The sequence below is a fragment of the Lepeophtheirus salmonis genome, chromosome 1 (assembly GCF_016086655.4).
Source record: "Lepeophtheirus salmonis chromosome 1, UVic_Lsal_1.4, whole genome shotgun sequence".
Taxonomy (NCBI): domain Eukaryota; kingdom Metazoa; phylum Arthropoda; class Copepoda; order Siphonostomatoida; family Caligidae; genus Lepeophtheirus; species Lepeophtheirus salmonis.
The window spans coordinates 12,795,344-12,821,863 of NC_052131.2; the positions used below are offsets into that span (position 1 = coordinate 12,795,344).

Below are 26,520 nucleotides of genomic sequence, written 5' to 3' on the forward strand. Positions count from 1 at the left end.
ACGGTTAAAAAAAAAAAAGATGAGAAAATATATGAGGGCGCCCTTGTAAAAATTAATTAATTGATATATTATTTGTCATTATAGACACATGTGTACCTTTTTAGGTAGGCCATATACGTAGGTATATAAGAATCCACTATTGCGGTTATGTGTCATTATATACCTAGAAAAGTGTAAATTATAAGTTAAAAAACTTTATTCTTTATAAACTTTTTTTAAACACACTCTCAGATAAGGGATAAAATTTCTAGTCATTAGGATTTTACGTGACATTGAGTGTAGTTTTATTATTTTAAATATGTTTATACATAGCTAGATAAGTAAATTACAATATGCCATCATTTTATTTTATGATGTTAATGGACTTTCTTATTTTAGTCGAACATATTTTTTTAATCACTTAAGAAACAGGAGAAAGAAAATAGTGCTTTCCCTCCTGCATTAAGCCCCCCACACACATTTTCTTTTTGTAGTCGTTCTAATGGTCAGGTTAATCTTCATAAATTAGAATAAAAACCTATTCAAACTCTTCTCTCAATATACTAATATTATCAGAATATATCTAATATATACAAGAGATGTAGTCAAATCCCTTTCTAAATAAAAAAAACACGTCCGATTTGGATGCCAAAACCGGTTCATTGAATAACATTTCCTCATTGACATCTTAAAATATAGATACCGTGTGGGAGGACATTAGTTTAAGACTTTTTATTAATACAAATTATACAAGATATCTTTAATTAACAATAAGTCATACGTCAAAGCTGGCAAACACATTCTATCCATAATATTTTCCCATTAACTTCCACTCCTCATTGATTAATGCTTTCAGAGTCTCAACGTTCGAGTACCTGATTCAAGATGTTTGGCCTGGAAATGTGGTCAGAAGACATAGTGTTTTCATTCCTGTAAATGATGCAACTGGAGTAGACTACGTGTGATTCAGAAATGCTCAGTAGTGTTGCAGACGTCGTACACGGACTTCAAATCTTGACAATGCCATCTCCACGCGGACCAGACACTTCCTGTCATTGTTCTTAACGGTGTTGCAAAGCGTTCACTCGGACAGACCAATTTTGGATGTATAGAAGCGAATTAATTTTGTCGTCTTTGTTTCCAAGAGCTTATTGATACTCTCAACTTCAATATCCTCTTCTAAACCTGATTGGTCTTCCATTCCATATCTTTGTTGTCATCCCAACACTTTTTGATGTTGTAGACGGTAGCGTGGGTGCCCCATGTCTGCTTTGCAATCTCAGTAAGATACTATTTCAAACGGAACAAAATAGAGCCTTCGACTCTTTTGTTTCGTTGTTCAGACATTTTTTTCTTTTGTAAATCAGTGATTGAAACAAAAAGTACATTTTGATCCATTTTTTGTTTTATGACACAAAACTGGTTAATAAACATACAGCAGATAAGCAAAGCTAAGTGTAAAATTAATTTCACCGCACCGAGTATCAGCCAGGAAGGTTATCTTCAATATCATCAATCTACATCATTTTGAAGGTATGCCCATCAAAGGATTATGATAAGAATAATTTTTTTTAAAAATAGGTCTGAATTAATTATACGGTCGAATATTCTCCTCCATAAAGATACTTAAGGTATTACTAAACTAATTTACAGTAATTCAAGGGAAAATAATGCTTTGAAGAGGGTGCTTTCCGATTTGAAACGTTTGTCAACGTCGGATAATAGGAATGGACTGAAAGAAAGGGAGGGATCGATTGTATGCTTCATAAGAAGGACATCCCTAAATTGCACATATTTACAACCATACATACACTCAAGACCGGACATGATACGTTGTATGTACATGTAAGCATTTATACGACCCAATAAAACCTCATCAAAATAATAATATAATGTCTCCTCCTCCTTTTTCCTCCGAAACTCATATTCATAAAAGTCAATTTACCTTATTTATGCTTTATTTTTATACAGGTACATTTGCTTTTATAAAAACGAAATAAATTCTTCCTTCCTAATAGTATGTATGTAGTAAAATATCCTATTCTAAATAACAATAAAAATTAAACCAATGAACCGGAAAATTAATTTATATTTTCACATCAGTAATGTTATTACATACATGTTTAAAAATAGCATATTATTATTATACACATGTATATATATATGTGAACGGTCTATGTGAAGTGTAACACCCAGAGTTAATGGTTTAGATATAAATTGGGTAAGGTTGTAGTATTCAAAGGGGCACTCATTAATCTAGGAATGTAAATTAGAAGAGAAACATGAGTTAAGCAAATTAATTATTTGTCAAAAATTTCAAAATGTTCAAAAAAATAAAATAATCATATTAAATATTCTTTATTATTAGAATGGAAATAGTAAAAAAGTATACAAACACTAAAAATAGCATAAATTCTGATTTTACGGATGGGTAAACTCTATTACGAGGCACACCTTAAAGATGTGTGTGTATTTATGTATTAAAATGGTTGCTGGAGAAAGAAAATGGGGGGAAGGGGGATGGAGAAGGTAGAAATTATGATATAGTTCGATATATAAAATTATTACGAAATGTATCGAGTTTAATTTCATGGGACTTACCCTTATAAATAAATAGGTGTATACACATATTAAAGAAAATATTTGACAAAATATTAATCTAATTTTTATATTTAATCTTCTTCATCATTTTGTGAAATATATTATTTTAACATACCCCTCTTTCTAACTTCTTTATACGAATAGCTTTTCATATAGGTACATTGTGGGTATACATATGTACATATATAACTTTATTATTTTTCAAGTTAAAAAAAAATCTTGTTTATTGTTTTTTTAGTAGTAACAGAGTGAATTAAAAAAATATAATTTCTATTTTTCATTCAAGTCCGTTTCACAACAACAATGAAAAAAAAAAAAAAAAAAAAAACAAACTTTTAAATAAACATGGAAAATATAAGCTTTTAATCTTTTTTCTCTCTACCTAACTTTTTATATATATATAAATATGTGTGTATGCTTTCCCAAAAACAAAAAAAAAGTATTTATTTTTTAAGCTAATAATTATGCAACAAATCTAAGTTAAATTAATTAGCAAATAAAAACAAAGCAAGGGAACATAAGCTGGTATTTTGCAGCTTGTTTTGTAAGATACATACATACAAACATAGTTAGGAGGTACAATCCGACTGTTATTGGAAAAAAATACAGCCTACATTTATGGAGCATAAAAAGGTAGCAATACAATATCGACATTTTTATTGTAAAAAAATAAAAATAATATAACAGAAAATATGCTGAGGTCAGATCCTTTTTTTTTTGTGTGTGTGTACATGTATATTTTTCAATTCAAATACTTATTTAAATGAAGTTATTATACAAAAAGAAGAAATTATTTAACATCTTTTATTTTTTTGTCAATTAGCATTTGCTTTCTATTCTTTACTTTTTGTGTGAGATATTTAAAGACAAAAAAATGTGTGTATTTACCTTCTTTAAAGTCTATTTTTCAAAGTATCCAAAGGAAGTCTATTATTATCGCATTTTATTGTTGTTATTGTATTTTTGGGTCCAGGTAAGAAGAGAAGGGGACAAAATGATACTAAAAAATAATGACTATATCACTCGCCATAACTACTTCCTTCTATATCCCGAATAATCTATTGCATCATAGTTAATTACCTGTCATAATTAATTGACTTTAATAATATTATATACGATACACTGTGGTACATAACTAAAGTGCCATAAAAAATATATATCATGACTTTTTAATATTGTCCAACAATTTACAAACATTTTTTTCAATGTTCTTGTCCTGATTCTGTACAATTTGGTGGATACGTCCTGTTACTCACTTGCAGTTAGTACGTACACTGAACACAGGGAAGCCTGAAAACTTATTGGACTACATCTTGACTATAGCCTACGTTTCGCAATCGAAGGAATGAAGAAGAAGAAGTCAAAAAAATGTCCCAAAAGTGCTCAAAATGGTCTTTGCACAATTCCTTCACTTCATTTACATTGTGAGCCCCATCCTACTTCCACAATTTTTATGATTTGGGTAACGAAATATCAATACGATAGTTAATTTAATTTTTTAAAGTGAATGGGACTCCAACTCAGGACCAACTGGCATACATATTCATATTTGTAATTTTACATCTAGATTTAATCTCTTCCTTAATTTCGAAAAAATGCCATATAACTCCTATTTTTTTACACTTTTTGAAAAACAAAACAATTTCTAAATTTGGCCACGTAAAAAAAAATCCTTTCGACTAGGATTCTAATGTTTCTAATATCGCTCTTTTTTAAGTTATCTCACATTTTAGAACACCCTCTAAAGGGCATCAATTTTGTTAATTTACTTAGAAGGGTGAATTCATAGAGGCCACGTAGTTATTTATTTATATAATTTGATTTATTTGGTTGGTTCCGACTAGTGGCTCAAAAAAAGCCCGATATTGTCGAATCATGATCAGTTATAATAAAACAATATGATAAAATCTCATGTAATAATATGGTAAAATGAAATGATATAATGTTGTGTGGAATCTAGATTATTTAAAAAAAAGTCTCTTAAAACTGCAAAGGGATGACGTTTTTCTCACTTCTTCGTGGAGGCTGTTCCATTTCCGTATAGTTCGATTAAAAACGCTATGTTGGAGGTGTTTAGTATTTGCTGATGGCTGAACTACGTGAAAATCGGAAGACGACTTAGTGTTGTACACCTTACAACATACTTTGGGCTTGACATTACAATTAGTCAGTTCATTAATAACTTTAAACATCATAACCACATCGTGAAGTTTCCTCCTCTTTTCAAGCACCAAGAGCCCGACTAGATGTTAACCAACTTCATAGAATATATCTTAATAAAGCGTTTCTGTACATTTTCAAGAGCCTTGATTTCCTTTTATACATTGGATTCTACAACTGAGAAGCATTGTTTAAAATAAGTGTAACACATGCTTCATAAAGCTTCTTCATCAGCTTCATATTTCTTGGTTTAAAGCTCTTTTTATAAACCCAAGTGCTGTGTTTGCTTTTCTAACGATATTGTAAAATGAGAGTGCTGAATTTCATATTAGAAGATGTTAGCACTCTAAAATCCTTAAAGACTCCATATTCTTCATCCCTCCAAGATCAACAACACCACCCCGAAAAATCATAAAGGAGCTCTTTTCATGATTTACAGGAATTCTCTAACGGTCGCTCCACCTCAAAAATTCTCTGAGGTCATGTTTGGCCTTCTCTTCTGAGTGGCAAACAGGCTTTGTGTGGTCAGCATACATATATATTTTGGATCTGAGGTTATCACACAGGTCGTTTATATAGACCGAGAAGAGGGTAGGTCCAAGGACACTAACCTGGTGTACAGAGGATGGGACATTTATTGAAGCTGATCCAGTGCCGTTTATCAGAACTCGCTGTTCTCGATTTCTGAGCCAAGATGAAATCACTACAATAGTTCAATCCCAATGCAATGTAGTTTGTGTTCGAGCCCACCCTGCAGCACCTTGTTGAACGCCTTGCTTAAGTTATGGATCCATATATAACACTTCTTGTGGGGGAAAAAGTGTCGTCACGACCATTAGTTGATCACAAATTTTGATCACCGTGTTTAAATTTTGCTATTTTCATCAATTCATCATTTTTAATTTGAACATACCTAAAGTATTTATTCTTCTTATAAAAGGGATGAATATTGATTAAGGATGACATAATTGGCTGAGATCTTTTTGACCTCATTTAGTTAAGATTGTGTCATCGACATCTTTTGCGTCCGATTTAGTTTATTTTCAAACAGCCACATTTCTACTTTTACACTCTGTTAGTTTTGCTCTAAACTCACTCCGTGCTCACAACTTCAATGATTGCTGTCATTATTATTGACACCCTTTTTATAAAGATAAAATCTTATATATAATGTTTCTAAAGGAAATATATGTAGAATATAAATTTAAATGCTTGTGTTATTTTAAATTGCTTACACATTCTGATGATAATTATACATTTCTTTTTTTCCTTTTGACAATGAGTTAATGCTTTTTGACTAATTCGTTTATATTGTATGTATATAATTTTAACCTAATATGACCATACATTAAATTCAAAATAAGGAGCTACTCAAAGTCATTAATTTAATCGGTGACAATTGGAATCAGGGCCTACATATGAATTGTATATATTTACATATAGCTAATAGAAGCATGCGTAAAGTTGAATTAAAAAAACAAACAAAATAAACAATAAAAATTATTTATTTAAACAAAATACTGCATTTCAATTTGACCATAGCTTTTATTTTAAGAGAAAAAAAAAAAAAAAAGGCAAGTTGATTTATGAGGAATGAACAATTTTAAAGTAATGAAATAATTTACGAATTTGTTTTTTGTATGGCTGTATTAGTGATTCCCAATCGGGGCTGGAGGAGGTTTTACCAGTGAATGTATTTTGGAAAAAAAAGTCATAAAAAAAACAAAAAAAAAACAACTCAGTGTTTGGTCTCCAAGCACATCAGACCTCAACTCCATGGACTTTTTTGTGTGAGGTGGAGTTGAGTGACATACTAACAGATACTCCTGCAACAAAAATATGAGGGGATGTCTTGTATTTTTTTAATTCTCAAATAGAGGTTGCACCAAATACAAAGTAATAAATGATTTTTTTAATCTTTAGGAGCGATTGGGATTCGAAATAACGCAGACTTACTTCAGAAGAGTAACTCTTTCTGTATACGTTGTCCACTATGCTATTGTTCAATGATATTACTCAAATATTCGAGCAAAGTTAGTTCCCCCCCAATAAAGGTATACAAAATCAACCAGGGGCCCCGAAAGGTATGGAAAAGTTAGGAATCACTGAGTAGGTAGTTATTTTGCCCTAATAATACGAATAATTAAAAAAAAATAATAATATCAACTCTCTCAAATACCTGACTTGTTTTTTTTTATATTTGATTTCAAATAGTATGTTGTTGTTTTTTTTATATAAGAGAATCCCCCTCAATGGGACAAACTTCTTTACTTTAAAAAAAAAAAAAAATCCAAAAGCACACTACAAGAAGCACATCTCCGCTTCCAGCTCTCCTTTTTTCCCTTCCTAGTTTTAAATTTTTTTTTAAAAGCCCTACAAAGAAAAAGAAAAAAATATATGTTTATATATAAAGAGAAGAAGATGAAAAGCCGGTGGAAGATGATACGGACTAACTTTCTTTCTTTCCTTCTTCTCCTATGTATGTACATATATACGTATGTTGTATGTATGTACATATACTGTGAAGATAATTAAAGATATCCTTATCTCTGGAATGCTATAGGTATATCGTATGTACATATGTACACAAAACCCATTCATTTATAATTCAACAATCCTACACAACCCCATTGTAAATCTACTAATACTACTACTACTACATGAAATCAACCATTTAAATATTATGTACATATCTTTTTTTTATGGCTTACTATACTTGGGTATCTCATCAATACATAGACTCTACGATGTACACTCTCTATCGGTAAAGCTAAATAAAATGATTACGCCTATTGTATGTTTGTTGTTGCTTTAATCTACTTTTTTATTGTCTTTTTTTTATTCTTTCTCTTATTTAGTTCCTGTATTATATTTGATTATTATTCGAACTAAGCTCTACTAATTAAATAGATATTTTTTCCTTTAAACTAATAAAACTTGTACTTTTTTTTTTTTTCAAAAATGGACTTTACTTGAACTGTCGTTATAATGAAACAAATTGAAATATTTATGCATTGATTAGTCAAATTTCTATACAGTAGCACATCTCAAAAGCACAGTAAAATAACTAAAGATTCTCCTTTCTTATTAAAAGAAATGCGGATGCTGTATACGAAAGGAGAAATCACATTAAACAGGTACTATGTCTTACCATGATATCAGTAGCACCAGAATCATAGGGATAATTGACTCCTCCTTTTGTGGAATTTTTATGTTGATAATAATAAAAAAATCCTCTTGTATCAAAAAATATTACATGTTATAATTTTGGGCGAAAAAATTCAATTTATGTTCTTTTTCAAACAAGAAAAAGAAAAAAAAAGAAGATAATCCGTTCAAATTTAGTTTTTTCCAAAAATTTAGATATCTTTTATGTCAAATTTGCCTTTTATATAAAAGAAAAACATCCTCCCGAAATTTATATAAGTGACAAGAACCTGCCTCCCCCAAATCCATCTGAGCACTACTGATGACGTCACCATAATATAATTTGTCGACCTCATTTGCATATACACTCCGGCACCCGTGCATGATACCAATTTTTGTACCGGTTCCGATGTCAATATAGGTATCAGTATTCCTGTACTTTTTCGATCCACAATATAAAAGAAAAGTTTGGTTCAGAGGAATTGACATGTACACATAGAGGCACCCGTATAACTTCTGTTTGAAGTGGGGCGCAACTCAAAAGTTTCAGATAAAAAATAAATCTACTTGCTTTTTTATTAATGCCAATTTTGTTTGGAGTGGGAGGTCTAAAACATGATGGATTACACAATCTGTGGGATATTTTTTAGTTTGTAGTGAAGGTGCAATAAGTGTATTAATGAAAATTTTGTATAGTACCGTCTTAAATGCTTCAGTACAAAATTTCCGTAACGAATTTGTACTGATAATCCGAACAACACTGGTATATATATTTGGGAATACTTAAAAGTTCAAACTCAAAATTTGATATAGATATTGTATAAACTCCAATAAATCTAAGCAGGGGCACTCGTAGGGGGTGAGCTGGAGGGAGTGTAGTCCCCAACAAATTAAGGAGTTCTGCGTTTTACTATTATTTTTTTGGTAAGGATGGAAAAATTGTATGCGAAAATAGGGGTAAAACTTTTTTTACAAATAATTCAGAAGGGCAAAAAAAAAAATAATATTTGAAATTTTTGCTGAATAGCCCTAATTTTTTCCCAAACAATAATTTTTCAACTTTTTTTTTTAATTTAACATTTGAAAAATATTTTTTTTAAATTTGAAGCTAAAAAATTTAATATTTACAATTTAATTTTTGAATTTTTCGAATTATAAATTTAGTTTTTTGTGAATATGGATTTTTGAAATTTTTTCAAGAAAGTTTAATTTTTGGATTTTTTTAAGAAATAAATTCCAAAAACAAAAGTCCTTCCACAATATAATCCTGCGGACGCCCCCTGCTAAGTCCACCGAATTGTAAAATGATGACTTGAATCGAATACTAATATTAATTTATTAAGTAATGTTACTTCTCTTGTTCAAAAGGTATGTATGTATATATATATTTGAAATAATAATTCTTCGTGATGCTCTTACCTTTCCCTGCATGATGAGTCGTATGGTTAGGTTCATATTGCTGCTCTCCACTATTCCAGCATTGTTTTTCTCAATTGTCGCCATTGTTTAAAAAGTTTATTTATTTTTTATGCAGGATGTGTTATTTTGAGGTATGTAATGAATGATATCTATTGTTTGTTGATTTTGCAAAAAGCAAATACGGGTGTTTGACGTAAGGGTGGTTCTTGGGATGAAGGTGATAGGGAAATACAAAAGGGAGGTAAAGGGTAGAGTTGTAAAAAAGTATTTGTATATATATCTATATACAAATATATATATAAATAAGCTTCGATGCAACTGAATAAATCAGTTTTGTTTTGCTTTGAGTGAAGTGTGAGAAATATAATCTATTTTGGAGATCCCGTCCTTTGCGATTGGAGTTCTCTTATCTAAGATGGAGGAGAAGAAGAAGAAGGAGAGTAGGTGATGGTGGAAGAAGAAGAAGTGGAGAGGAAGAGGTGTAGAGTTTTTTATATTTTTTATATGTTTGTGCGTTTCAAAAAACCAATTTTGTTATGATATTAAAAGAAGACGTCTCTAGAATGAAAAAAAAGAAAGGAACAAATGAAACAAAAAAAACAAAAGAACAACAAAACAGAAACAAAAGTAGAAAAAGGATAATTGATAGGTGATAGGTGCAGATTTTACGCAACATGCAAAAAGTTTTTCGTAAAATTTGCAATGAGTCTATGTACGTATCAATGCAGAGAGTTCTTACCTGAAAAGAATAATACAAAAAAATATATTTTATTGAAAATGTGTAGTTTTTCTTATCCATTTATTAGTAAAAGGGAATCGGAATTAAAATTTGAATGGAACAATGCAGCTCAATGGACAACACTATCAGGGCAAATTATTATCTGGAACATAAAATCGTATTGGTTCGATTCACGGTCGCTCATAGAGTAGGAAGTAGACATTACGTATATGCACTTTATAGACAATTCCTATTTGTGATAGTTATAAATGTAATACTTTAATGTTTACTTATAATTAATCATTGCAACTCATCTGACGAATGGATGAGACATTAAAAAAATATACACCCATAAACTCTTTTTTAAACACTAAAAAAACATAACAACTTTTATCTCTATACAATCTAAAATTCTAAATTATTTAAAAAATAAATAATTTATTTATTAAAATTAAAAATATATATAATTATACTATTTCCATGAATAATACGTATAATATCATTAGTTGAGCTTAATTTATAAGCTATTTGCATATATATGTATATAAATATTAAAGAGAAAGCCAATATTGATACATAACACTCCCTCCTTCTATTTATTTATTTACTTAGTTCCCTTCTTCTTCCTCTTTTGAGCCGGTGTTACCAATCAAATTATACACAGTATGAAATATGATCGAGTGATACAAAAAAAAAAAAAAAAAAAAAAATAGAAGACAAATATTTGGACTTCTCCCGAATAGATAGAATATGAACAAAATATAACATACATATATGATGATATTTATATTATTAAAAATAAGACCACACATCTACAAAATATAGCTGATTTTTTTTTCTACTTGAACAAACATTGTCTTTCAATCTTTTTTCTACATATACAGACGAGTATATGTCATTTTAAAACACTTTCCCTTCCTGTTTGCAAAATACACACACACAATAAGTAGCACGTTTTTTTTCACCGATCATCATCATCAATTACTACTTTCTCATTTCACCCCTCTATGTACTTTGATATATTTATCTTAATTGACATCTTTTTTGTTTGTATGTATGACTGTAATTTCACGTAAAAACACGCCTTTACTAATTAATTTTTGTTTTATTTACAGTATTTAGTTGAGAGGTTGCCAATCTATTGGATGGATGAAGTGTGTGTGTATGAAAAAAAGATAAGGAGTCAATATAAAAAAAAATCCTTGCTCAATAAAAGTTATTCCAAAAATGCTAAACATGTTATTGTATCAAAGAATTTTAATGTGTTTTTTTTTATAACATTTTTTTCCGTCTTTCCATGCAGACATTTTTATAATGCTGTATAAATATTTATATGACCAACAATCCTGATGGATGAAGTTATTGTCAGCTACCTGCATTTATACTTAACATAGCTTCATTGAATTGTTGCTTGTTTAAAGGATGACTTTGCCCAGAGTTGTAAAAAGTATGACCTCAGACGGTCGGGATAATTTTTGTAATTCTCCCAGCTAATTTATAGAAATGATATGAGAGTTAATCTGCTCACCTTTCAGGCATTACCATGTTATTTGACAGGTTTTTTTAGCATACCGGCAAGTTATATTGTTTATAACTATACTTCTTTTTCTCATCCTATGCCTCAGGAAAAATATTTTTAATGAGGCTTATGGGAGAAGAAAGCTAAGACAAAAAAATAAATAATAATAAGAAGAAAATGACCTTAAGAGATAAGTATTTGTAGAAAAAATGTATTTATCTCTCTTTGTCTCATATACATATGCGTTGCAATATTCATCAGTTAAACCTTATTTCTATCAATTTAATTTATACACAAAACATATATTAGTGTGCACATCTACAACTAGTAGCTGTAGTAATAATAGAATAACACATATGTATATGAACGAGTTATTTTATAAGTGTACAGATATATAGTTTTTATTTTACATTCATTCCTGGCAATTGTCCACCGCTGACAAAGACTCAATACAAACGTACATACAATATCTACAGCAGTCTTAAGAAACAAAAATATACAGGCAACTTTTATTTTCTTTCATATGATGACTGTAAGTAAGGCAGACTTGTGCTTGAGTTAACTAACTATCTGATACTTTAGCTTTAAAAGGCTATAACCCTAAATTTAACGAACAATGATTCTACATGAATCTTTAATTAAGGTCCACTTACTCAAAAATAATAATTATTTTGTAAGCTTTCTAATTATGATTAATGTATTTCTACAAATACAAATTACCTATATACATAAATAGGCTACTACATGATAAAAATGTCAAACCGGGGCAAATTTCAAAAATTTAGTTATCACTACTACTTTGTCCATTTACATCTTGTTAAATAATATTTTCCAATACTTTAACTATTGTGACTCTTGGAGATATTAAATTTAGTTTGTAGCAAATCTTATATTCAATAATTATAATATAAATTTTAGAGGGCATGAAAATGTAGTTCGCCTTTCCTGAACCACTTTGAAATGTAATTTGATAGGACATTTTTATTCTAAGTACCAATATAGGATCAATGCAAGATTTATTTGCAATAATATTGTAATTCTATCTGTATAACTCAATGAACAGACACTCTACCACATTTTTAAAGCTCAAGTTATCAAGTATCAGTCATATACATATTTTCAAGCTTATAAATATACCTACAAGTATATATATGTACACTATAACAATGTCCAACACGCCGAGTCCACGTGAAAGCATAGGTGTGTATTTATTTAGTTCATTTTTGTTTTCTTAAACTCTATCCTGACATATTTTTTATCTATATTCATTTATCTTTTAAATAAATGAAAATAGATTCTAAAAAAAATAAAACGGTCATAAAAATATATTATTTAATTGTACTCTACTGTATATATAAGTAGTAGATATTTTGCAATTTTTTTTAGGTACACACACAAATAATGCAATATTGACGAAGAAGTTATTCAAATACACTTTGAATCGGCAGCAAGCACGTGTGCCCAAGACATTCCTTATTGTATACATATAGTACATAGTACAAATATGTATGAATGGCAAGGAATTGGTCTAGTATTTTTTCTTTTTTCCAAAGATTTAATGAAATGTTCATTCCTAATTAGTGTGTGCAGATAAAAAAATCCTATTTTGTAAGGTATGGAAAATGTCAAAACTACAAAGCTAAGAATGACTCATTCTTGTAAAAAACTGTATTATATGTATATATGTAATCTAAATTTTACCAAATATAAATTTTCAAATACTGGTCTGTTTAAATGTAGTATATTATGGAATAAGAAGTAATAATGGGATTAATATTTTGATCAAAATTCTGTGTGAAAGGAAAACAGTTTTATCATTTTCTGATATTGTAGTAATATGTCTTTATCTTTTTTATTTAAAATTCTTCATTTATTAGTTATTTGTGAGGGCCTACCAACTATGTATCACAACGACTGTAAATCCTAATTATCTTAATTTCTGTTTCTTCAAAATAAGTTAATCTTTTATAGGCATTATAGTGAGGGATAGGACTATGGCTCAAATTGAGGTTAGCGTAAATTAGTAACAACACCGTATATGTTACGCTAGTCAGCTCTTATTTTTGATTATTCATACATATTTAAATAAAATCTTCAGGAAAGATAACTACAGTTTATAGTGATTTTTGTCAACAAATATGTCGCCTCTCAAAGTTAGCATACTTTTATAACATTCAGGCGTGGTTTTTTAACATTCACTGCAATTTGCACAATATTCTTTCCTCTGGTTATGGTCTTTAGATATTATTAGTAGGAGATAGGTCAATAGGAAGATAAATGACAAGGTAATATGAGATCTTATAGTATGATATCTAATATTTTCATAGAAGCAAAGATAAGAAGAAGGTTTTAAATATGATCAAAGTTGGTTAAATTTAGGGCAAAGGGTACATTATTCATTTAATTATTTACTGAGTAATATTTTGAACACCATTGAATTATAATGAAAACTTGAAAAAATACAAAACCTCATTTATTCCTTTTTTTAGCATAATGATTTATATCTCTTTTTTCAATATTGAAGCAGTTCAAAAAATACAAACAAATTGTTATGTGTCGAAAGGTGCACATATACTTGGGTTCCTTTTTTCCCCCCGGAAACAAATTATTAAATGACTGGGTAGTAAATATTGCAAAATTTAAATATTTATGTTTACATTTTAAGAAGAAATAATAAGTTTAAAGCTAGTCTTATCAATATATTTTCTATTTATTTGTATCATTCCCACTCAAAGTGCACAAGTTGTTATTTTTAGAGCCCACGGGTCCCACTGTTTTAGATTCCTGAACCCAATACAATCTACAAAAAAAATTTAAGCACTAAATAATTTTTATGAAGGTGAAATTTATATAATTATGAAAAACACAATCCAACTTGTGGGCTAAAAGTCAACTCGTGCATCACTAGAATATACGTTTTTCTTTTATGAAAATATTAGATATTTAAAAGGTTACATCCCCCACTGTTTCAAAAACACATAACTTTTGTGAAATATGAAGTAGTTTAGTTTACAAAACATTTACCAACAGCATAAATATTGTTCGAGTTTTGTAGGTTGAGACCTACTCCATATTTCCTTTTCCCACCCATCAGACTAGAAAAATATGATACACTTGTACATATAAACCATATGTACTTTACTCTATATATAGGGGGAGGGAAAGGAATGAGACCATATAATATTGCATCATTCCAGATAAGTCCAGATCATTCAGATAAGTTCCATCATTTGAATTTTTTTGTGCCTTGTTGGACATAATTTAAACTTTAAATATGTATTTAATGGAACTTACGGTTATAAACTAATTAAATGCAGAAGTTTTACTTGAATTTCCCATGCAGGTAAAACCTTCGAAGATATTATGGGGAAGCTCTTTTTCGTAGATTAATTTTATAGTTTTATTATTTCTGCATGAATTTGCAGCAACAGGACTTAAATTTAAACTACGAACGCCACAATAAATAAGCTTGCTCTAAATTTTAGTTCGAGTTGGTGAAACCGGGTCTCTAAAAGGAGGGGGGTGCGGTGTTTAACTGAGTTTTTTTTGCCAACCGTATTGTCTCCTCTTTCCTTAGAGTTTCTTTTGATAAGTAAAATGTGAACTAATCAAATGAAAATATGTAATATATTATTTCGAAAAGGGTTCCTTACTCCGCCTCAGTCTTTCTTTCTCTCCACACTCCCGAGACACAAAAATAAAAGTTTCAAATCTTGATATTATGTATGTACTTACAGAACTGATTTTTTTTTTTCGAATTGTTTTGTTCAATTATATTACAACTTTATTATATTTTACTCAATAATAATAATAATAATATAGAAAGTCAACAAATCATTGCCTGAATCCAAGAGATAAAACTTTACTTTTTTGTGTTACATTCAGGTATATTACTTTTATTATTTTTGTCTTTTCTTATTGTTGTTTGTTACATTCAAAACTTTTGATAAAGAGGATTACTTCTCCCCCCCTCCTCTCAACCCATTTTCTTTTGACTTTTTCGATTACAAAAAGTGAATAGTAGTTTGAGTCTCCAAACCGCACCATTGCTAACATAAATAACTATTTGTTAGCAACGCACAACAACAAAGTAACAGCTAATATATTTATATATGTAATATATTATCACACAAGCATTGTGTTTATACAAAATCATTTCGTCAAATCTTAGCTGACAAAATTGAAAGTGTTATTTATGACTGTTTTTGCATGGCGATTATACGACGAAACAATTTTTTTGAATGTTTTGTCTGACTAATTAAATACAAAATAAAAAAAAACACTAAATTTAATAAAAAACGGAATTAGCAATCCTGAATAATAGTCTTCATAAACCGTCATAAAGAAGACTTTGATTACGTATATAATATGTCCTTGTCAAGTAGGGCAATGACGCAGAGACTGCAGGGCTTCAATGTCTCTGATTTATGACTGGAGCGTATATACGTAGGTGGTAACACTTAGACTAAGGGGGTGAATTGTTGGTTTTTAAATGTTATAGGCATACTTATGTAATAATATATATTGAGCCTTTGCATTAAAGGTAGGGAGGGGAAAAGGGACTCTGACGAAAGAAACAAACATAAGAAACTATTGTGGAATCAACAAATGGGTAATTATATTTAATGAACTGACTAAGTACATAACAACCAAAAAAAGCGAAATAAAGAAAGAAGTAGGAAACTAGAAGAAAAAGAAGCTGAAGAGGAGAGCTTTAGAAAGCGGAGGGAAAGAAGCAGAAGAAATAGAAGAAAGAACAGTGTTTGAACATGTACAGAATAATGTGTGTGTATGTGTGAAGATATTCCTTTTTTTCATATCACCACACTTAGAATTTTCACAGGAAGCAACAACCCTTTATAAAGTTTATTATCCTTACTCCTTTACAAAAACATACTCAAAAAAAAAAAAAAAAAAAAAATGATGTTGATTCTGACTTTACCTGGTGGTGTTTGTGTAGGGTGCAAGTCAGTCATAGAGATGACAACCCTTCTCCGTGGATGATAATCAAATCACAAAATACTTGTGAAGAATGTGATAAATGCTGTGTCGCTCCTTGAGGGATTCATAGATGAAAGTCTTTGTTAGTTGTCCTTTGTATGTATGGTTAGGGGGATTGTTGATCTACTACTGCTGTTGCTTTTGTGTGGAAATTATTGATATTTTTTTTCTTGTAGTGTTGTGTGTGAGTCTATGATGTAGTAGTAGGTATAGTTTATGATAATAATAGTAGTTGTAAATAATAAAAAGTCTCACAAGGAGGGCAACAAAACAAGAACTATTCTTTTTTTCAAAATATAAAAGAAAAACTGGGGGAGGGGGGAAGAAGAAGAAGAAAAATGCGCTAAGAAAAAAGAAGGAGAGCGCATGTATTATAATATTAAAGGGATTGCGATTTCTTCTTTTTTCTTTTTCCCCCTACCTCCCTCTTCCTCCAAGAAGAAGAAGAAGTAGAAAAAAGCGCTCTCTTCATCGTTGAAACAAGAAGAAGGGGAAAATTAAGAAGAAAAGAAAGGAGGAGAAGAAAAAAAGGAAGGAAAAAAAAAAGTTAATAAAACAATGAGACATTTCCAATGTCTTTTTAGAGAGGTAAATTGAAATAAAAATCGGCGACGCATCTAGGGAAAAAATATGTATGTATAAAAAAACAATACAAACGCACGTGTGAATTCCAAAAATTGTCTTTAAATGCATATATATATATATATATAAATAACAATAGAAAAAGAGAGATGGAGAAATAGACAAAATGGACATTGGCACCTATGAAGAGAATTGCCATCACTGGCTTGTACTTATTTACTTACACAGTTCCTTCATTATTTGAGCTCTTTGTACACTGTTTGTGCTGCTTCGTCTCTATTATTAGAATTTCTTCCTTATAATAAAGTTGTCAAAGAAGAAGGAAGGGAGAGGGAGGGAGAAGAGAGAGAAAGAGAGAGGTTTCAATGGTTGTTCATAAAATGTATTATACATATATTATGATGATGTTGATATTGTTTTTATAGGAGAAGGAACCTATTTCCGATCAGATGTGTGCGTAAGAAAGAAGAAAATAAAAAGACAGAGAGAGTGAAAAGAAGTAGAAGCACCAGATTCATTGAAAAATAAGTAGATTCAAGAAAGGAAATCCTCCATGACGGAAATGAACCTTATTCCTGGACAAATACCACTTTTTTCTGAAGAGAGCTAGAAGAGAGTTTAATGCCCTTTTCTAATACATACCTCTTTCTAAATGACTACTTCAAAGTAGTCTTCTGTCGGTCATTATCTTGGACCAAGGACTAGGCTCGTTGAAAGGTAAACTCGTGACGTTATTGAGGTGTTTAATCTTTATGATGTAAATTGAAATAGTCCTAGACAAGACTGGACCAACGAAATGAGGAACAATACGCCAATACTCCACGGGACTGATTTGAATTCCCTGATTTGTCCTCCCTACTGTAACTCTAGTTGAAGTGATAACAGTTGAACAAAACGAAAGAACATTGTATTTGATAAAAGAGGGGAAATGGAAATCATTACGCATATCTGATACCCTATTAATTATTAAAAACAAATTTTACATTTTTTTGAACGGATTAATCCAATATTATAGAAAATAAAATGTACAATATATTGGAGACGGCACAAGAAGCTTAAATATGGCCAATTCTGACCTTGAAAATCCTTTTTTTTCAAATTAGAATGGTCTGTTCATCACAAAAATTTCCTGAGAGGCCTCAAATTTTGTTGTAGTCAATTCATTAATTATTCCCTGCAGAACAAATTTTATTGTATTCTATTAAATATGTATCCAATCAAACCACATTTTCATTGCATCTCAGAACCTTTCCTTCTAAAAAGGAGGAGGAATAAAAGCTTTATAAATTAGTTGTTAATTAGACAATGACGTGATTTTTACAACAAACTGTTATGCTTTCATTATTAATTAATATTTGGTAGGGACATGTTCATAAACTATTTCTACATACATATACTCGTATTTGATTAAAGAAGATATACAAATCAATACATAGAAATATTAATAATTGGCAAGATTACCTACATAAAGGGTGATCCAGAATCAGGGTTCATTGACAAAATCAAATTACTGAGAGACTATGCCTTGTATCAGAATATGTAATAACCTTTTTTACAGGTTTATTATTATCCTACAATTGACTAATATCCCATGAGTGCCTTCGTTCTAAGCAACTTGGACACTGAATTGCAACTAATACGCACAGGGTCTTTTAGAACTTTTCTCCACGCAGCATCAACAGATACCATCTTGCAGAATCTCAAATCGAATTGACATCCCTTTGACCATATCATACATTGCAAAGTGATGCAAAGAGAAATACCAAAATGCTTCGTCTCAAGACTGCTCAAAATTACTTTTGTGCCATTCTTGCAGCTTATCTACTGGGTAACAAAATATCTACACACAATACTATTTGTTCAATGACGTTAAATATTTTGAACCACACTGTAATGTTCATACATACACAAATAAATACAAAGATAGTTTTCATGGTTTGGTAGAATGACACCACCGTAGCAACAGAATCGAACAGATATAAATATGTAGATACTCCATGAGGCTACCTTGGCAGACTCATTTACTCTCTTCATGGCGTAATTATGATCAATTATTCAGAAAAAACTTGATTGAATATGTATGTATGTAGTACCAAGAGAGAAACATTCATAAATAAAGCGTTAACCAAAAGAACATAAACAAATCAAAAGAGAAGGAAAAAGTACCTACAACATACACATTGAAGAGGAGGGGGTACCTATTAATGAAGTTAGGGTGAAGCTGGGACCCAAAAGAATTAAGAAGAATTACGCTTTAGCTTTCTTTCGTATAGTGTAATGGTCCTTAGGAGCACATTTGATCAAATTCATTAAAATATATTAGCTCCATAAAGGATTAACTATCTTTCAAATTTCTTAGGGAAACAAACTTAAAACAATGGATACGTCTGAGAGAATATAAAGGATATATGGTAGCCCTGATGCCTGAGAGACAGAATAGCAGCTGTCGGGAGTAAAATTTTTGGCGAGGGAACATTCTGCTTCAAGAGAAGAATCATAGCCAATTCGAAGCCCCATGGATCTTGGATCAGTTAATAGATCGATCCTCTAGGAAGACTACATCTTCATAAAAATCCATCAATCCTTTTCTTTCACCCCCATCGAAGTCATAATGATATTGAATTTACATCGAAACGAATCCCTGAAGTTTGTAAACTCCTACCCGCTGCGTAGTCCCGGTCTAATCTAATTTGTCAACTTGGCATATTGTGGATTCATTTTATTTCATTCAATCAATACAAACAGGTTAACTTTGGGAGCACTCGAATACCAGTCCAAGCTTGCTGAAGTGTTGCCTCTTTTATACATATTATCGTTTCCCTATAGTACGATATATTGTGCCTCTTGCTTCATTGACTGTTCACAATCTAAAAATATTATTATAATCTTCTTTTTTACTTCATAAATAGACTATTTTTGAGAAGGATTTTAAGTTTTAACATTAAATTGATACTCAGTCAAAAATTATTCGTCCCACACAAAAACACAACAATATGATTTCCATAGTTTCCGTAACTTTTTTCAAAACTTTATCAATATTGTTCTCAACGTAAAAACTATATATATACATAAATATAAATATGGAAAAGTTAAGGCATCCCCACCACCCTAATGTAGGTACATATATATATATATACATACATCTTCTTCATTACGATATGTATGTAGATTGCGACGTCCGTCCATCTTTGTAGTTGATGTCGACTTTACATAACATACATATTTTATTTTTCAAAAAAACAACAACAACAAAAAACACTTTACTCAGACACAATCCTTTGATCTCCTCCTTTCTCTTCTTCTTCTAACCCTTCTTTTACTTCTTCTTCCTTTTCATACCATATTTATAAATGTTTATCTAAGAATAAACAAAAGAATTAAAAAAAGTTTCTCATTTAAAAAAAAAAATTGATGTGGTTTGATCCAAATACTTTTTAATTAAATGATGTTTTATTTAACTTTTCATCTATTTATTTATTTTCCTCCTTCTATATTTCATATATATATATATATATATTAAAAAGGGTTAATCTTTATGCATTAGCTAGAAAGATATGAAACATAAAGTAAAAAGAGTCAACAACATAAATTATGTACATATGTGGACCGTAAGAACAAAAGTAAACTGAATTCATTTTCCTTCAATCGCATTCTTTGACAAATTATCCTCAATTTCTAATTATAAATTATTCTTAATTATCTGTCAAATTAAAAATTTCAATTAGAATAGAAACAAATTTCATTGTTACTATATAAGAAATTCAGAAAAACATAGACATATTATATTTGAAAGGGACTATATCGGGGCTCAATTAAATTTTATAAATCTAATGAAGGTTGAAATCTATGCTTAACATTGTTAACTGTTTAAAACCATCCAAGAAATTTGAATCCAAAGCCAATAAAGAATCAAAATATTTCTATAGAATATTGAGCTGTATGAATACGATATGTGTTCAAAAAGTAAGTTAACTTTTCCAATTTCGTAGGTATTTTATTATCTTAGTACACTTGTCACATACATTTATTTACTGTTACAGCTAAACAATATGTTTAGTTTGTTTGTGAGATACATATTTTTGTATTTGTGATTTTTTGCTATTAGGAAACTTGGATTAAATAATTTGCATCATATTTTTTGTTAACAAATGAAATTTAGTGCTCCAAAACACTTAATATGTTGACAATGGCATACGGTGAAACTGTTCCGAGTAAAAAAAATGTTTACCAGTACTACAAACTTTTCCTAGATGGTTGAATGTGCCAAAAGACAAGCCTCGCTCTGGACGTTCAAGCACGTTAACAATAGATGAAAACGTTGAAGTAGTGAAGAATTTTGTATTGAAAACCGTCGAATAACTATCGGAGAAGTTGCTGAAGATATTGACATATCGTGGCAAAAAAAAATTCCAATCGTTTTGGGGATGAAACGAGTATCAGCGAAGTTTGTTCTGAAACTGCTTAATTTTGAACAAATGAATTGTCTCATTTTTTGGCCACAAAAAGCACCACAATCATTCCTCAGCTACCATATTCACCGAATTTGGCTTCAAGTGACTTTTTCTTGTTCCCAAAAATGAAAAGACCTATAAAATGTCAGATATTTGCAACGATTGAGGAGATATAGACTGTATTCCTGGAAGGGCTCAAGACCATACCGAAAGTGCATATGAGAAGTGCTTTGAGGATTGGAAAAAGCGTTTTCAAAAGTGTATTGTATCTCAAGAGGATTACATTGAAGGCGATAACATAAATATTGATGAATAAATAAATATCCTTTAGAAAAGAGATACAATGTCCCCGTACTTTTTGAGCATTTCTCCTTTTCCTGAAGATAAAATTTCGGGTTGTACTTGTCTTGAATCGTATAGGATGCATTTATCATTTTTATCATTAGAAACCTAGTGTACTTAATTTTCAAATAAATTAGAACAATTTAGTAAAACTTTTTTTTTCTGACTGTCCCAATGGCTACGAGTATAAAGAACATTTATGAAGGGTTGATCGATATATCTTTTACTTTTGTTGATAAAAAAAGTATTAGTATTGTTTGAGAAAAGGTAGATATCTAATAGCAAAATTATTATGCTTCTATGTTTCTAATTTTTCTTGGCAAAGAAATATCTCTTTGCATGTGCTTACATATATTCATCATAAAAGATATTTCAAAAAAAATTATCTGCTACATTCATACATAGCCATGAAATATATAAATATTAAATTGGAGTGTTTCTTCCCTATCCCATAGTCAACTATGGCTCATTTCTCTATTTCGTCTTATTTTCTTGTAATGAGAGGAAATAAAACATTTTGGCAATGAGTTAGAAAATGAACATACTTCTAAGGGTGATCAGGCTCGTTAAATTAAAATGGTAAAAATCTTTTGCTACTTTTATGTTATATTTTTAATCTTTTCTTGATTGATCATTTCATGGTCATCAATTTCTATACATGTTTATTTATTTATGCACACAGCATTGAGAATTTAAAATCTTCGTTGTTCTTATAAAGAGTGTTTTTTAGATGGAAGTATTTTGCAAATAAAAAAAAAGATTTTGTCTAAAAAAAAAAGGTCGAATCTACTTGTGGATTGGAACAAAATGTATACCATATTATCTTATCATTATCACTCACTCTCCTTTCTTAAATGCCTAATGTATGGCAATGGTTATATTTATTTTTCAGAACCAAGATAAAAATGATATCATATAAAAAAACCACAACATTTTTTCAATTATCTAAAAAGTAATATGAAAAATTACCTATTTTATAATGAAGCGAGTGTTTTAATAACATCTGAGGGGAACACAAACTAAAAAGTTTTTACAAAAAAAAAAAAACCCTCTTGTCATTCATATCCATTTAAGCCTATCCGACCAGAAAATTTTCAGCCATTATTTAGCTATATAATTTGTAATGTGCAATTGAAAAATAGTTGTTTTTTTCAATCTTTCAATAATAAAAAAGAAAATTAATAAATTGAGAATTTGACAAGATTGAAAAATTATTATTCCAAAAAGAATCTACAAAAAATAATGTATAGATAGAGGTACTTTTTTTTCAATCTATCAAGAGAAAAAAATAGAAATTTGATAATTTCACCAGATTAAGCAAGAATTGTTACAAAAATAGTTTACAGGAATTTAAGTTTAGATGGAGGCGTATATATATAAAATTTAAAAGCAGTTATTGGTCAAAAAATTTATTTTTTATGAATTTATAATTTAATGCCAACACTCAGACTTTATTTTTTTTGTAAGTTTAAACAAATTGAAATTAAAATAATCCCCGAAATAAATAAATTTAAATCAAATTAGGATTAAAAGGAAAAACTACATGGGAGATTTATTAATAGATGATGCTTAAATGAGTTTTATATATATGATGTGAGTTAATACAACTTTTTTTTGTACAAAATCAAATCAAGAAAAGGAGAAATATAAACTTTAATTACTTTTATTATCTATATTAATAATGAGTCACAAAGTGTATTGTACATAGTGCTCCCTATTGCATATCATATACCAATACAGTATAAAGAATAAAAATGGGAGTTAAATGTACAGAAAACACTGTATAATATGAATGAAATCTCGCAGGCGTGTAGTTCAACTCATATTAAAAATTTAAAAAAATGCTGAAAGTACTTTATATAAAATTTAAAAGAAGTCAATGTGACTTTAGATGAGGTTCCTGGCTCATCAAATCATAGTATTAGTTTTTCTCACGCTGTTATTATTCTTGATGATAATAATCACTTCAAGTATTCATCTTTTTGGAGAATACTCATGCGGTATTGAGTGAGTAGTTAAGTGTGAGTGTGCTCTTGAAAAGGTAAGAGTAACACCAAGGATTTGATGAAGAGTTACATATATTATTGAAGCAAAATTTGTATGTTCGTGGACGCCTAATAAGCCGGACAAGGGCTGGTATTACTGCTAATATATATACATATATTAGTTGAAGTAAAAAGTTCTTAGCGTTTTTCGTTTTATTTTGACCCTGCAAGAAACATAATTAGGATTATCCGATTGAGATGGTTCTAAAATGTTTTTTTTTGGCTAATATCCAGTTCCTGGGGGAATGTAATAAGTGCTCACATGACTGCCCAACTTGACGATTACCCTTATTTTATTGACATTTTTGACGTCCATATTACCAAAACGGAATCGTTGGAAACAACACCTTGCTGTTGTATTCAATAATGTCACAATATTAGAAGAATGTATCAAATTTTTTCTTTCTATACTTCTATTTTGGAACCTTTTAATACACAACCGGCTTCACCAAGCACAAAAGCTTTGAGAACATTTGTATAAATATATATATGGGTATGTATTTTCAAATAAAAATATTAAACCTCTTCTTCAACTCAGACGTTGCTTTATCATAATAAAGATTTTCAATATTTTAAAATTAATCATGATATGGTATGTATATACATTGTTCATAATATATGAAATATAGGATCATAGGAAAAACAAACAAGAAACAGATGGTGTTCCAATACGACTGCACAGGATTATTGAATTTAGCTTTAAAAACAATAACAAAAGAAGAAGAAAAAATGAGAAAAAAATAGAGAAATAAGAAGATAAACTATGTATTTTAAAGGAAAGATTTTTTAGACATCAAAGAATGATAAAATTCACATATTTAATAAGAAAATATATTTATGTGTATGTCTGTGTTTCTTATCTCAAAAGAAATACATGGCTAAAAGTATCTATATATATCAACGTGTGTTTCTTTGTAGAGAAATAAGTTTCTATGAAATATTATATAAAATTTAACATTTTTAAATTAAAGTTATCTATGGTACAACTATTGTTAAATTCTATCATATCCAGGGTACTTACCTCATCATCACCATATTATATTGAGCACATATATTATAATGCCATAATAATTATATGCATTCTAAAAAATATATTGCACAAATAGATATCTTGCCATTTCATACACATATTTTATATTTATTAAGTTATTATATCAATAATAATTATTCAGTGCAGATGAGGTTAATAATATGTCAATTGATTTGTCATATTTTATTTTGTGGGAGATCGATGACAGTTATACTACTTTTTGATTATGGTTAATTTTATCCAGCTATTCATGGAATCCTTTTAAATATTAAATATTTATATAAATAAAGGCTACCTTTTTATAGAACCAGAAATGTATCACTGAGTGACAGTGCTGTCACTAGTCCTTTTTTTTGGGAGGGGCTTTAGCAACTCTAAAAGTTTTTGAGACACCCTCCCTTTTTTATCACAGGGGTGACCCTAACTTTTAAAACTTTTTAAATTTTATAGATTGAGTGATAGATTAATCTTAAAGAAAACCACCCGAACTAAATATTTTTGAAAACGTGTTAAATTTTATTCCATATATATTTGGGAAGTTTCGCCCATTCATACTGTATTGAGGCACGGAGATCTTCCAAAGTAGTCGAGGGAATTAAGATCTGGACTAGAAGAGGTCCCCATAGATTTGTCCCAAAAAGGAATGTTTGCTTTAAGCCACTCTTGAACGCTGGCATGTATTGGAGCCCATATTTCTTAAAGGTAATCTTGATCGTTTCAGATGAATTGTCTTCAAACCACAGAAGGACCTCAGGCGCCAAAACATATGACATGTAGTCAACCGTCCTCATACGAAGGCCTTCTCGAATAAAAACCAAAGGAATCTTATCTCCTTTACTTGAAATCGACTATTTACCCGTTTTGGAATAGTTCTTTGGTCTATTGATACATATTTTGATGATGACACCAGGATTCGGTCATTTTGACGTTTGAATTCTTGATCCATGATCTATTTCTTCTCATCCGGAAAGACAATGTTTCCTCTCTAAAGTTCTAATAACGTTTTACTTCTTTGAATCTGTTTCATCTGTGCATCTTCTGTGAGATTTTGACGGTAACAAAACTTCAGAAAAACCATCTATAGGTCCTTATGGAGGATTCGATTCATCGAAGTCTTTGACAAGTTCATCTCCTTAGCCACTTTTGCCATTGATATGCTAGGGTTTCTGTATATTTTTTATTTCACTTTCCGGATGTTAATCGGGTTCCAAGTGGACCTTGGGCGCCCACTTCTTGGTTTATCATCAACGTTTCCAGTCTCTGGAATATTTTAAACGTTGTATTTAACAAAACTGAGACTGATTGCATCTTGACTAATAAAATCTATCTTTAATGGTCATCTTTATATCAGAAGAGAATTAAACTCAGATTGCATAACAACCAATCACCGAAGTTTTAAATCTAAAAGGTTTAAAATATTTGGACACTTCTGTATATATTTACAAATCTGCTTTTGGTGTAATCACACATGGAATCCAAAATGGTCGAACATATCAGTCGCAAATTTAGCAAATAGACGTATAAAA

The 26,520-nt window shown here is 29.9% G+C and overlaps 1 protein-coding gene across 6 annotated transcripts in view; it reads right to left on the reverse strand.

Moving 5' to 3' along the window:
- The window catches only part of mub (poly(rC)-binding protein mub), a 45,671-nt gene extending 28,840 nt beyond the window's left edge, over positions 1-16,831 (reverse strand). The window contains exons 1-2 of one of the 6 annotated variants that reach the window (XR_005864107.2): positions 16,486-16,831; positions 9,307-9,864 (exon numbers count right to left, since the gene is read on the reverse strand). Coding sequence is in view for 2 of the 6 variants with exons in the window: in XM_040711503.2 (XP_040567437.1) it covers positions 9,307-9,390 (84 nt within the window). In the remaining 4 variants the exon portion in view is untranslated. Of the gene's footprint in view, positions 1-9,306; positions 10,046-16,485 lie in introns of all 6 variants that reach the window. The other 5 variants (XR_011779902.1, XR_005864109.2, XM_040711503.2 and 2 more) reach the window with 5 other exon arrangements.
- Positions 16,832-26,520: the final 9,689 nt, after the last annotated feature.